We start from the raw sequence: 15,330 nt of genomic DNA on the forward strand, positions 1-15,330 counted from the left end.
ATCACAAGGTTTCAAAACGTACACATATCACAAAGTTGTGTATAAAGATTTATGAAGATTATAAAAAATCTCTATTGGACTTGTTTGTGAAATCTTCTATAAGAATAAGTTTAACAATGGATAAATGGACATCATCGTCACAAAATTTGTCTTATTTGTGTATCACCGCTCACTTTGTTGATGAATCGTGAAAACTACAAAAACGGATCATTGGATTTATCAAAGTTCATAGTTCTATGGGGAAAGACATTTGCAATATATTAATTTCATGTTTGCTTGAGTGGAAAATTGATAATAAGATATTGTCGATTACGGTGGATAATGATAAAGCTAATGATGTTGTCGTGAAATTGGAAAAAGAACGTCTTAAAAAGTGGCTACCTTGTGGTGGAGTCTTTTTTCATGTAAGATGTGAAGCACATATAATTAATCTTATTGTTCAAGAGGGTTTAAAAGTTATCACTAAAGCTATTGAAAAAGTAAGGCTTAGTGTTAAGTATGTTACATGTTCATCAAAAATGGAGGAGAATTTTTATCATGTTGTTAAACAAGCTAATGTGGAAAAGGAAAAATGTCTTGTTCTAGATTGTTGCACCCGATAGAATTCTACTTATCTAATGTTGATGATTGCTTTAAAGTATAAAGTGGCTTTTAATAGATTTGAGCTAAGAGATGATAAATATCTTCATTGTCCATCGGAGGAAGAATGGAATCATGTTGAAACATTGAGTAAATGTTTAAAACATTTTTATGATGCAACAAATCTCCTCTCCGGCACTATTTATCCTACTTGCAATCTTTTGTTTGAAGAATTTTGTGAAATTCATTTGCTTCTTATAGAGTGGTTAAAAAGTGATGATGATACAATTGTGGCTATGACTTTTGTAATAAAAGTAAAATTTGATAAATATTGGGATATGTGCAATAAGATTTTTGCGGTTACTACTTTTCTTGATCCAAGATACAAAATGATTGTAATCAAATATTTCTTTGGCTTGATTTATGGTGTGAATGGTGAAAAGTTTACAAATGATATTTTAGTTGTCATTAAGAAGATGCATGAAGAATATGCATTGAGGGACAAAGAGGAATCTAAAAATGTCGAAAATGTTTCAAGCTCTCAAATAAAAGAAGTGGAAAGAGTTGGTGATAAAAGGAAATCAAGATTTGCATAATTTGTTGAAACAATTGATAAAGAGCCTACGAAAACGGATTTAGATTTATATATGGAGGAGGGCATTATTACCACATGGGATGATGAAAAAATGGGAAATTTTGATATATTGAGTTGGTGGAAAGCAAACTTTGGGAAGTGTCCTATACTAGCAAAAGTAGCAAGAGATGTTTTGGACATTCCGACCTCGACTGTAGCATCCGAGTCCGTGTTTAGCACCGGGGGACGTGTAATTCGTTGTTATAGAAGACGAATGACAACAGATACGGTGGAGGCATTGATATGCGCATAAGATTGGATTAAAGTGAAACAAGGAGGTAAAAAATAAATTTGTACAAAATTTATCTTTTTATTTTTGGTTAATGAGCATCTAATGATTATATGTTTTTCTCTATTTTTTTTGTAGTTACACAAGTTGAAACTACAAAGGATGATGTTCTTGATGTGGCTAAGATAGTGGATGACGATGACTCAGAGATTACCGAGACCTTTATAAAAGCATCATTAGGATGTTATTTGACTCAATATTCAATAAGCACATGACTTGAAATTTTTATTTTTTTATATTTAATATGACAATTGTTCTTCTTTTTTTTTGCAAGGTGACATCATGGAGGTCTATGTGACGCCCCTGGGTTCACATAAGGCTGCAGTCCAAGGTAAAACCAAGAATGTCAAACCTGTCATGCACCACACCGTGCAATAACATGTTTCACCACCACAATTAACATCTCTCTAGTATAGTCAACAACAGGTGTAGGTACAAAAGCAAGTAAAAGATAATACAGGTGATAACTGATGAAACGATAACAACACATAGATATCTCATCATCCAGCATACAAAAATACATAGTCAAAGGCTGAAGTAGTTAAACTGGAGTTCTCAACAAGTCTCGAATATAAAATGTCTGAGTAAAAGAAATAAGGCATACAACCTTTACAACACCTACAAAATAGTCCTCGAATGTCTAACAAAAACTACAGTGGAGCTCCACAATAAAGCATAGCTAGAATAGATAACTGAACATTAAGGTGTGTCGCCATCAACCTGCGACTCTCCGGGCTCCTGGCTCGTTACCTGAAAGGGGGAGGGACAACAAATAATCTAAACAAGGAAACCCTCATGTATATACCTTGTATCTCAAATTGAAAATCCCTAAGTACCAAGCCCAGAGTCTAATACATGAACAATAAAGAAAAGACAACAATCTCATCTCTACCAATAATCACAGTTATGTCAAAGGTGCAAAGTTACAATAAGTGTTATGCCCAGCCTAGGTAGCTATCATGTCCAAACTTTATCAATATGTCGTGCTCAAAACTCAAATGTGAAACATGCTCAAGGTTTAGCAAAAATATCCAACACATAGACTAAAGGTAATGCTTGTCCAACACATGGACTGAATAAAATACATGTCCAACACATGGACTGAGATGATAAGTATCCAACACATGGATTAATAATAATGTATGCCCAACACATGGACTATGAACAAAGAGGCAAAATTGTCACTAGTACATGTGGAAAGATATATATATCCCAATCTTGCACGTGTTTTGATGTGTGGGTCTAAATTTGTGTCAAAAGTCAAACCCCATGTGTAGATAAATCACTAACATCACAAACTAGTAGGAGATAAACAAGGTGATCTCTCGAACACGCGAAAAGGTCAATAAAAAGTCAACATGCACAAAACTATGCGACTGTCGACCGCAGAGACCACTCCGGTCGACCGCTCATAGAGCCGAGATTTACTGGGCTCAAAACTGAGCGGCGGTCGATCGCTGAGGTCATGTCGGTCGACCACTCAAAGAGCAAAAACTTTTCTGCTGGAAACATCTCAGAGCGGTCGACCGCCGCGTCCACCGCGGTCGACCGCGAAGCAGACAGAAGCCCAGTTAAGGTTTCTGTCGGCTTCAAATCACAATCAAACTCGATGATTTCTCTATTAATGTAAATCTAACATTTATACAAAGTCATAGAACAGAAGACAACGAATTTAGACATTTAAAATCTATCATCAAGATCCCAAACATATATAAACATGGTTTAAAAATTGTTTGTTCAATAAAATCAGAAATTTAATCTTTTTAAAACAATTTTCAGATCTAGATCTCTTTAATACAGTTCGTTGGTGTGCTTTTAAAATCTGAAACATTTGATTTTCATATCATATGTCATAAGGATCTATTGTATCTATAAAAAATACGGTTTTGGCTCAATAAAATCGGATTAGACTCCAAAATAAAACATGAAACATAAAAAGGGAAGATGTTGGGCGAGATGTTACTCGCCTCTGATGAGAACAAAGCCCTAGATCTGAAGGAAGATGATCCCTCTCGCTGAATCCACCAAAAATCCGCTGAAAACCCCTTCAAAGCTCCTCCCAAATCACCAAGAAGTGAGAACTAGGGTTTGAGGGGAAGAGAGGGGCTAGGGTTTCTTATTTCAGATGAAAAAAAAAAGCTCTCTTGGGTTCATTAGCATATATACTAACCCTACCCGTTTAGACCCGAACCCAGAAAACTCTCTGCCTGTTGGGCGGTCGACCGCGACGCCCAGTGCGGTCGACCGCACAACAGAAAAAAGATTTCCTGAGTGCGAGATTGATGTGCGATCGACCGCCGCGTCCACTACGATCGACTGCTCAGAAAAAAATGCCAGCCTAGATTGATTTACCACATCATGCTCAAACCACTCAATTTCTCTCACATATAAACACTTGTTGGGTTCCCAAACACTGATAGTCACATTCATCTAATATATATATGATTATTTATCACAAAGGAACTATTTATTACTAATAATTCACACATATTCCTTATAAAAATTTTGGGGTTTTACATTCTTCCCCCCCTTAAAAGAATTTCGTCCTCGAAATTAGGAAATCATACGCATATCGCAACATGAACTTCTAAATGAACATATAGAAATATTTATACCTAATGATCTAAAATGGTAATACTCCCATTCGAACCCTAATCTAGTGGAACTAGTACATCAGGTAAAAAATTCAAACAAGGAACCCCCCATATATATATACCATGTGTTCCAAAAGATTAAGAATTAAGCGGAAGTATTCTCATTCTAGTGTTAAATATAAATATAATATAAAATACATATCCTAAAAATTATTTTAACTGTTCAAAAAGGTATGGATAGTCGCGACGCATGTCCTCATCGCGCTCCCAAGAATTCTCTTCAATGCCTTCTCGGTTCCACTGAACTTTCACCAAAGGGATTACCTTATTTCTAAGTCTCTTGTCCTCCCTGACAAGAATACAAACTGGAATCTCGATAGTATTCAAATCCTCCTAAAGCTCTACCTCTGGTGCATCCAGTACTCTCTGTTGCTCCTCATCATGTAAGTGTTTCTTAAGCATAGAAACATGAAATACATTGTGTATACTAGATATCGATGCTGGAAGATCTAGTCTGTATGACACAACTCCAACGCGCTCCAAAATCTGAAATGGTCCAATATATCTCAGTGCAAGCTTTCCCCGTCGCCCGAATCGCTGCACGCCTTTCATAGGCGACACCTTCAGTATAACTGAATCTCCAACCTGAAACTCCAAGAGTCTTCGTCTCTTATCGGCATAGCTCTTTTGCTGACTCTGAGCTGCTAGAATTCTCTCTCTGATCAAGGCTATCTTCTTAGTAGTCTGCCTCATCAGCTCCGGTCCAAGCATCAAGCTGTCCTCCAGCTCGGCCCAACATATCGGTGACCTATAAGGTCTCCCGTACAATGCCTCATACGGGGCCATACCGATCGTTGCTTGATAACTATTGTTATAAGCGAACTCGACCAGTGGAATATGATCCTCCCAACTGCCCTGGAAATCAATGACACAAGCTCACAACATGTCTTCCAACACCTGATTTACTCTCTCTGTCTGACCATCTGTCTGTGGGTGGAAAACACTGCTGAATGATAGACTGCTGCCAAAGGAGTCCTGAAAACTCCTCCAAAAGTGCGAAGTGAACACCGAACCTCGATCCGATACGATCGTGTCTGGAACTCCATGAAGTCGAACTATCTCCCGGATGAATATCCTCGCATATGCCTCGACGGTATAAGTGGTCCTTACTGGAATAAAATGTGCCGACTTCGTCAACCGGTCCACAATCACCCAAACTAAATCATTCCCCTTCTTCGACTTCGGCAACCCTACAATAAAGTCCATAGATATGTCTGCCCACTTCCACTCTAGAATGGGTAAAGGCTAAAGTGTCACTGCCGGTCTCTGATGCTCTGCCTTCATCTGCTGATAGGTATAACACTTAGCCACATACTCTGCAATCTCCCTACGCATACCACTCCACCAAAAGTGCCTCTTCAGGTCCTTGTACATCTTAGTGGTCCCTGGATGTACTGTGTACCTAGAACGGTGTACCTCATCAAATAACTCTCTCTTTAGTTCGGCACTGGATGGCATAACTAGTCTACCCTTCATCCGGAGACCTCCATCCGCTCCAATGGTCCAATCAACCTTAGGATCTTTAGAAACACTACAAGAAATTACATCTTTAACGAAGGGATTTCCCTTCGTTAAAGAGCTGAAAACCTTCGTTATTGTATGATAACGACGGGGAAAAATCCCTTCGTCACCCGTCGTTGAAGCCATCTTCGCTAAAGGGTCACGAAGGGATATACTACCCGTCGTTATAGAGTCTATAACGACGAAACATATTACCGTTATTAATATTTACGATGGTAATTATCACCGTCGTTACCATCAGTAACGGGGATATTTTCCCATCGTTACCATCAGTGACGGGATATTTTCCTGTCGTTACCATTAGTTACGGGGATATTTTCCCGTCGTTGAAGACTAATTAATGACGCTTGGATACCGTCGTAAAAGTCCACATAATGGGTAATTAGTAACACATCAACGACGGTGCTTTCCCTTCGTTGATGAACAAAATACGGTTTATAAAACCGTCATTGTAACTACAAATTTCTAATATACATTAATAATAAATTTTCCATTCATAGGCAACTATCATATTATTCTCAATCAGACACTAAGATTCACAATAAAAACATATTAAAAATACCCAATAATGAATAAGAGGTAAAATAAAAATTCCATTCATTAATAACATCAATAAATAAAATTCCACCATCCTCAAATATTCAATACTAATAATAAGAGTTAATATCCTAATTGTTCCAAAGAAAATACATGAAACTATCTAAAACAAATTAAAATAAAAGTTTGGGGAAGACACATCTCTGACACCTCTAATCATCGTCAAAATAAGACTCGAGCTACCCCCTCCTAATCTTGCATGGATAGCCTAAAAATTTTTAAAAAAAATCACATAATTAAGAAATATCAATTAAGCAAATATTATCTTATTAAGTAAAAAATCACATTTTTTAGTGCAAGTAGTCAATCATAAAAGTATATAAGAGATTTTACAAAAAATAATTACCTAGTCCTGCACATGTTCTCGAGTTTGAGGAGTCAATGAAGGTGATTGCCTAAAAAAAAGTTCTTGCATAGCTTTCACTTGTGACTCCAACTCAGACATCCTTTGTTGTTGTTGCTCCTGCTCATCTAAGCGTTGTTGAAGCATCTGGTTCTTTCTCTTTTCTTCTATAACCCGTGCTTCCAGATCAGATCGACTAGGGAGCGGTCCTCTCAAATCTTTCAAAGTAGTCCCGCCACCAAATACAGTGATGTGACCATGAGATTGCTTCCCCCAGATTTTCTCAACTATCTCAATGTCAGAAAGTGAAGGGTTTGCTTGTTTCACTTGAACAATTTCATCCTATAAAAATTAAATCCATATGTTAGCACTATATAATACATCATTATCAAACTTAAACACATATTCTACTTACATATTTATCTTGATCCCCATTTTCTAGTGTTTCATTAGCTTTCTTTCGAGTTTCATGAAACATTTTTGCCACATCAGGTGGATTTCCTGACTTGCCACCCTTATTCAAATATTAAATAAAAATGAGTACAACATCAAACTAAAAAACAAAGTAGTTATAAATAAATAAGAAATTAGTTTTGAATGTATACCAATTCCCACGCAATTTGTCTAAAGGGTTTGCTGCCCCTCAGCATCAAATTTATCCTATATCAAATTTGAATCAAAATTTAATTTATAAGAATTAAAAACCAATTGCAAAAAATTAATTTTCAATGTACCTTAATGGATGCCCACATATGATCTTTATTTTGTTATGGTATTTTAGCCCAATTCTCAACAGCTACTGGGCAAATATTTCTATCACGAATAATAATTCTAAGATATCGTAAAAATTCTGGCTCAATAGCTCTATTCTGATAAAAAGTAATGATCTTTTTCTCCCCATGTGACAAATTATTCAACTTTAGACACTTATTATTACCACGAGGTGGATTTTTCTTCTTATGAGAATTATCAGCTGCATACATCATATCATATGTTAGAAACAAGATATAGGTAAAAAGAAATTGATAAAAATATTACTTCTTGTAATTAACAAAGAATATACCTTCTTGTTGAGATTCATTTAGTATTACATCATCACTTTGCACTCGATGATTATTTGATTCTGCAAAAAATTGAGCAATTATTAATCCAATCATAAAAAATAAATTGAAAGATAAAAAATAAATAATAATAAATTTTAAGTCTCATCAACCTACAGAATCATCATTCTCTTCATTGTTAGTATTTACACTTCTCCTGCGATTTTGTGCAAAATTCTCCTCTTCAAAGTTTTCTAAATCAGCACTAAAATTTGTACCCATATTTTGATCTTGTATTGGATTTTGAATATTCAAGTTCTTGTCATGACAAGTACAGAGTTGTTCCCTTCTTAATGAATTTTCTGCAAGTGCTTGAAGTTGCTTCCTAATTAATGACCTGGGTGCTAGAAATTGTGCTCTTTTGCTTTTGGAAGTGACTTCTTGAGTTTTTATTTTGCTGGTATGAATAGGAATTTAAGTATCATACACTATGTATAAAATAAATGTCAAAAGAGAAATGAATAAAAGAAAAAGAAATCCCTAAGGACAAGCATAATAATAAATACATAATACACTAATGTAGAAGCACTTGCTGCAATGTCAAAGCCACATCCAAAATATGAAGAAAAGAACATCATATGTCTAAAAAAGGAATAGTTATAGTGAAGATACAACTTAAAATTTATCTCAATAACACAATATCATTTGTGTTCTATTCTTTAATTAAAGCGTTCTAATTCTCTGCTTGAGTCTTTTTCCTCTTTTTTGAAGTTGAGACCGAATTTACAATAATTGGATCAATATCACTCCTTCTCAAATTGATATAATCATCTTCCAATGATGTTGATGCAATAGCCTGAGCATCAAATAATTCATCTTGCAAATAAGCTTCAACTCCATCGTCTGTTATCTCACAATCATCTGTATCTGGTGGTATATCATAGGAATCACGGGGTTGTGCTTTAAGAACTACATGCCAACCTTCATTGGCAATATCCTCAACATAAAAAACTTATGATGCTTGGCCAGCAAGTATAAAGTGGTCATTCGTCTTTAGCAAGTGTCGGCAGTTAATACTGATAAATCCATATTTGTCTTCTTTCAAAGCGGTCCCTTTTCCTTTGCCGTGCACATCCCACCATTTACAACGAAATAGAACAACCTTTCTTCTACCAGGATACTCTAATTCGACAACTTCAACCAAAGCACCATAATAATCTATATCTCCACCATCACCAGCATCACCAACAACTGCAACCCCACTACTTTGAGTTGACAAACAATTATCTCGACTTTCTGTATGAAATCGATGTCCATTTATGACAAATCCAGTAAAACATTTAACAATCTTACTTGGACCACGAGATAGTGAAAGTAAGTCATCATCTTCTCGATAACTCTGATAAACCTAAACAAAACCAAAATATGATCAAGTCATGGAACATGTAATAAAATGAACCAATCAAGATATTTAAAAAATAAGGCAAGATATATACGTACTAGAGCTTGGAACCACTCGATAAAGTTCTTATCCCAATCTTTATCATCATAGTGATTTGTGGGTTCTCTCACGAATTCATTGTAGTCCCTACATTAAAATATCATAAATATGATTAACGTTGACTAACTATAGTAAATTTATTAGTAGAATCTTAAACTTTAGTGACTTACTCAATGTGTGGTTGCACTTCATCACAGTTCTTTAGAACATAAATATGAGCTTGCAACCACTCACGTTCATCAAGGTAGCGGGTGGTGGCAGCACCCAATGCCCGCCCACTATGTCTGAAAATAGATAGTTGTGCTTCATTACATTCTCTATTGTCATCTTCATAATTTCTTTCAAGGCGATCAAACTTTGTCTCAAAGCCTTTTAGATATCTTGAGCAAAAAGTCATGCATTCATCTGCTATATATCCTTCAGTAATTGACCCTTCTGGACGTGCCCTATTTCTGATATATGACTTATAAGTATAAAGCTGACGCTCCACTGGGTACATCCATCGAAATCGAACAGGCCCTCCAAGTATGGCTTCAGATGCTAAATGAACTACTAAATGCAGCATAACATCAAAAATTGAAGGTGGAAAAATCTTCTCAAGCTTACATAACGTAAGTGGAATCTGCTCATCAATTTGCTTAAGTTCATCCACCCTTAATGTCTTGGCACATAATATAGTGAAGAATATGGAAAGTTCAATAATTGCTTCACACACTTTTGCATGAAGAAGGCCACGAATCGATACAGGAATCAAACGCTGCAAAAGAACGTGACAGTCATGACTCTTTAACCCCAAAATCTTACGCTCTTTAAGATTTACACATTGAGAAATATTGGATGAAAATCCATCTGGAACTTTTAACTCCTTTAGAAATCGACAAAATTTGCTTTGCTCTTCTTGGGATAAAGTATAACAAGCTGCTGGCATCACAAGTTTATCTCCTCTCTGGATTGGATGTAACTCCGGTTTTAAACTCATTGCTTGTAAATCGAGACGGGCTTTGATATTATCCTTTGTCTTTCCTTTAATGTTCATGATTGTTCCCAGCAGACTATCACAAATATTCTTCTCAATATGCATGACATCTAAATTATGTCGCAATAAGAGAGTTCTCCAATATGGCAAATCAAAAAAAATACTTTTTTTATTCCAATTATCTCCCCGTCTTTCGTGTGATATTTTAATTTTCTTCTCTGGATGATTGGTCAAGGTGATCCCTATAAGATCTTCCACCTGCTTAAGGATGTCATCTCCGGTCAGCTTCGGCGCTGCATACCCTCTCTCCCTAGTGCCATCAAATGATTTCTTATCCTTTCTCCAGCTGTGATTTTCATCAAGATAGCGACGATGCCCCATATAGCTCTGCTTGCCTCCATATTTTAACCTGATAAAGTGAGTGTGCTTATTACAACAAGGACATGCTAATTTCCCCTTAGTGCTCCATCCAGATAAATTTGCATAAGTAGGAAAATCATTAATAGTCCAAATTAGTGCTGCACGTAAAATACAATTCTGTCTCAGAGATACATCATATGTTCGAACGCCTGAGGCCCACAACTCCTTTAGTTCTTCTATCAATGGTTGTAAGTAGGTGTCAATAGCATCTCCAGGACCAGTTGGACCAGGAATGAGCATAGATAAAATAAAATTAGATTGCTTCATGCACATCCATGGTGGTAAGTTATATGGTACAAGTAAAACGGGCCATATGCTATAAGAAACTTTTGAATTTGTGAAAGGTTGGAAACCATCACTTGCAAGACCGAGCCTAACATTTCGGGGCTCTTCGGCAAAGCTTTCATGTAGCTCATTAAAGTTTTTCCAAGCCTTAGAGTCAGCTGGATGCCTCATCACTCCGTCCTCAACTTGTCTTTCATGGTGCCATCTCATATCAGAAGCTGTCTTCGAAGACATGTAAAGCCTTTGCAATCGTGGCTTAAGAGGAAAATATCGCAATGTCTTTTGTGGTATTTTTTTACCATTTGCCTTTCGCTTGATCTCTTTTCCATGTTTATCAAGTTTCCATCTAGAAGCACCACATCTCTGACACGTATCAAGACCTTCTTCATTTTTCCAAAACAGCATGCAAGAGAATGGACACGAATCAATTTTTTCATATGATAGGCCAAGGTCTCGAATCAACTTTTTGGCCTCGTCATACGAATTAGGCAGTGTTGATTCCCCTGGCAATAGCTCCTCATTCAAAAACTGGAGCAACATTGAGAATGATTTATTACTCCACCTATTTAGGCTCTTTATGTGAAGTAGTTTCACTAAAGCAGATAACTTTGAACATTTAGAGCCTTCATACAAAGGTTTCTCGGAGTCACCTAAAAGACTGTAGAATTGTTTTGCATGTCCATCTGGTTCCTGCTCAAGAATATCCTGACTCGACGTGGCATCAGGTGCAACAACGCCAGTTGAATTATGAAATAAATCTCCAATCATTTCTTGCATTTCATCGTCACTCTGGCTTTCTTCTATCATTTCTTCTTGTTCTTCATCAAACTCCGAAATGGACTCACCCTGTCTTTCGCCGTGATGACACCAAAATCTGTAGTTTTTAATAATTCCATGAACAATCAAGTGGGTCTTTACCGACTCACGATTACCAGACTTCACATTGCTGCATTTAACACATGGACATCGAATTTCAAAGTCTTCATCCTTTTCATTAAAACTATCCAACAGCTTCTCATATGCATAGTCTAAAAACTGATCAACCCCTTCTTTATATTTTGGATCAAGTCTATCATCATCTACTAGGTCCATCCAATCTTTATTCGGCGCCATTTCAAGCAATGTACTAAAATTTCCTGAAAAATATTTCAACCTCTTAGCTTATGTCTCAATTTGAACGAATATTTAATGACCAAGCAAATCCAAAACACATTTAGTTAATTTCAATTTGTTTATGAACTGAATAACTAATAGCTATGCATTTACTGTCAAATGAGATAGCGAATCAAATATGATCGAATAGCTGAATGAATAATAAGTAAACTATTTATTGATTAATTGGTTCACTTTCATCTTTATTATCCTATCCGATGTAGGATTATACTCGCATATTAATAATCACAACACTCCCACTTGTAAAGCATAATTATTAGTAAAATTTATATTATGAAACTAAACCATATTTTTTATTAAATTGATAAATATATATGGCATGAAATCAGCCAAGGGTTGTTACATTTGGTCCCGTATCTCAAGTGGGCTTTATTTTTGAGGGTCAAACTTTCGGCCAGCCCAGAGAAAGAGGGTTCGTTTAATGACCAAATAAATATTAATTATTCCTGCACTAGACAATGGTAGACAGAATGGACATGCATGTGCTGATTTTAAATTAGGCAATACTAAGCAATCAACACAAGTTTCACTACGGTAGAAAAAACAGGTCTCTGGGGACAAGTAGGATTATTGTAGCAAGTGACATAGTTGTTTCTTTTCGGAGGTGCTATCATTAGTTCAAACATGAGTTTCTTTCAATTGTTGATGTAATGATAGTTCAAATGTTAAAAAGTCGAAAGAAAGTTCAACATGGAAATCTTCACATTCTTGAAATCACAAACTCCACAAAGGTTCAAATAAGAATCAATCAGCTAATGTATAAACCCAAGCTAGGTGTCTATAAATCAGATGTTGTTTAATGGTGCATCACACATTCACAAGTGAAATTACATCAAACAAAACTATAGGGTACTTTTAAATAAAAGGTATTTTAAGGCAAAAGTGCAAAGTAGGATAAACTATAGGGGACTTGAGTGTAAATTTACAAAACTACAAGTTCCAGTCGCTGGCTTTTCACGGTGGCGACAGTGGCGGAGAGGGTCAGCAGCGGGGGCACTGGGGCGGGCTGAGGCAGAGGCGGCGCTGGGGTGGGCGGCGTTAGCACAGGGCGGCGGTGAATTTTGAAGACGAAGATTCAATTCGTGTTGGCACAGGGCGGCGGCGTTGGCACAGACGTTACTATTTAATAAAACATGATATTAGTAGTTATGAAAATTAATCTAGGGTTTCGGGTTATGAAAATTAGTAGTTATGAAAATTAGTAGTTATGAAAAATTAGTAGTTATGAAAAATACATAAAAATAGAGTTGCGGTTAGAATATGATTTGGGTTTCGGGTTATTTATATTAATTTTAATTACTATTCATATTATCATTAGGGACTTAAGATTAATGAAAGTAATGGACCCCTTCGTCTTTAATAAGACCCAATAACGACGGTATTAGGAACAAATTAATGAAGGGACTAGAAAACCGTTACCCATCTCACATCATTCCTATAATATTTGTAATCACTTGACGAAGGCTTTAAAAACCCGTCGTTATTATATGCACATTAACGACGGTCAACTAACCCCTTTACTAATTTTGGTCGTTAAATATTGTATTTCTTGTAGTGAAATCTCCTCCTTTCGGATTTGAATCCAAGAGTCTCCTAACTGAGCTCTAACAACTCTGTCACTCTAAGATGGTTACACCGACACAGCTCCCAAAAATACACTGGGTCCTCCAATTTTGGCTCTAAAATCAAACTGGCTAAGAGTGGTAAGATCCCGATATAATGAACACCTCAAAGCCAAAACCTGGTGTCGACGTTTCCTACTTAAAGCATCTGCCACGACATTCACCTTCCCCGGATGATACTGGATCGCAAACTCGTAGTCCTTAATAAACTCAACCCATCTCCTCTGTCTCTGGTTGAGTTCCTTCTGAGAAAATAGATACTTCAGACTCTGATGGTCTGTGAATAACTCAAACTGCACTCCATATAGGTAGTGCCTCCATGACTTCAGTGCAAATACCACTGCTGCCAACTCCAAGTCATGAGTGGGATAGTTCTGCTCATGCACCCTCAACTATCGTGAGATATAGGCTACTACCCTTTGAGTCTGTATCAATACGCCTCCTAAGCCTACCAACGATGTGTCGGTATACACGACGAAGGTCCTATCACTGCTCGGAATGGTCAAAACTGGCGCCGTGGTCAACTTAGCCTTCAAAATATCAAAGGTCTTCTGGCACTCCATGCTCCAAATAAACTGTACACCCTTCTTCGTAAGGCACGTAAGCGGCGTCGAAATCTTCGAGAAGTCCTGAATGAACTTCCTGTAGTAGCCAGCTAAACCCAAAAAGCTGCGAATCTCGGTCACTATCTTCGGCGGCTCCCAATCAAGAACTGCTGTAACCTTAGCTGGATCAACTGCTATGCCCTCTCTACTGATGATGTGGCCGAGAAATCTGACTTCTGAAAGCCAAAATTCACATTTGCTGAACTTAGCATATAACTGATGCTCCTGTAGAGTCCTCAAAGTTATCCGTAGATGCTCCTCGTGTTCTGCCTCCGATCTCGAGTAAATGAGAATATCATCGATAAAAACGATCACAAACTGATCTAAGAAGGGATGAAAAACCCGGTTCATCACGTCCATGAATATCGCTGGTGCATTGGTCAACCCAAATGGCATGACCAAAAACTCGAAAAATCCATATCGAGTAAGAAAACCGATCTTGGGAACATCTATCTCCCGAACCCGTAACTGATGATAGCCCGAACGAAGATCAATCTTTGAGAAATACTGCGCTCCCTGCAACTGGTCGAACAAGTCATCAATCCTAGGTAATGGGTACCTATTCCGGATAGTGACTTTGTTCAACTCTCTATAATCTATGCACAATCTCATACTACCGTCCTTCTTCTTCACGAAGAGGACTGGTGCGCCCCACGGAGAATGACTCCGACGAATAAAACCCTGAGTTAATAACTCATCCAACTGGGTCTAAAGTTCCCTCATCTCAGCTGGTGCCATGCGATAGGGTGCGCGGGATATCGGGGCTGTGTCTGGCTGCAACTCAATACAGAACTCAACCTCTCTCACAGGAGGTAATCCAGGTATGTCCTGAAAGATATCCTGATACTCTGAGACAACTCTAGTCTCTAATAAATCAACACTCTGATCCCGTCGCATCACCTCCTCGATGTACGCCAGAAATGACTCTGTAAAACGGTTGCCCTGAAAGATGGCTACTATCATCTCGAACTCGTCGAATGCCCGCAACTTGACTATCTTCGCAAAGCAGTCAATACTAATATGGTAGGAAGACAACCAATCCATACCAAGGATGACATCGAACTCGAACATATGCAACACTATCAAATCAA

At 37.3% G+C, this 15,330-nt stretch overlaps 1 protein-coding gene across 1 annotated transcript; it reads right to left on the reverse strand.

The window, feature by feature from the left end:
• On the reverse strand, nt 8,391-11,952 carry LOC109831019. Its single transcript, XM_020398363.1, has 4 exons — nt 9,329-11,952; nt 9,158-9,245; nt 8,735-9,065; nt 8,391-8,638 (listed from the first exon to the last, which is right to left on the reverse strand). Exons 1-4 carry the CDS (start codon nt 11,950-11,952, stop codon nt 8,391-8,393), a joined length of 3,291 nt encoding a protein of 1,096 aa, XP_020253952.1.

This window comes from Asparagus officinalis, chromosome 2 (genome assembly GCF_001876935.1).
Source record: "Asparagus officinalis chromosome 2, Aspof.V1, whole genome shotgun sequence".
NCBI lineage: Eukaryota > Viridiplantae > Streptophyta > Magnoliopsida > Asparagales > Asparagaceae > Asparagus > Asparagus officinalis.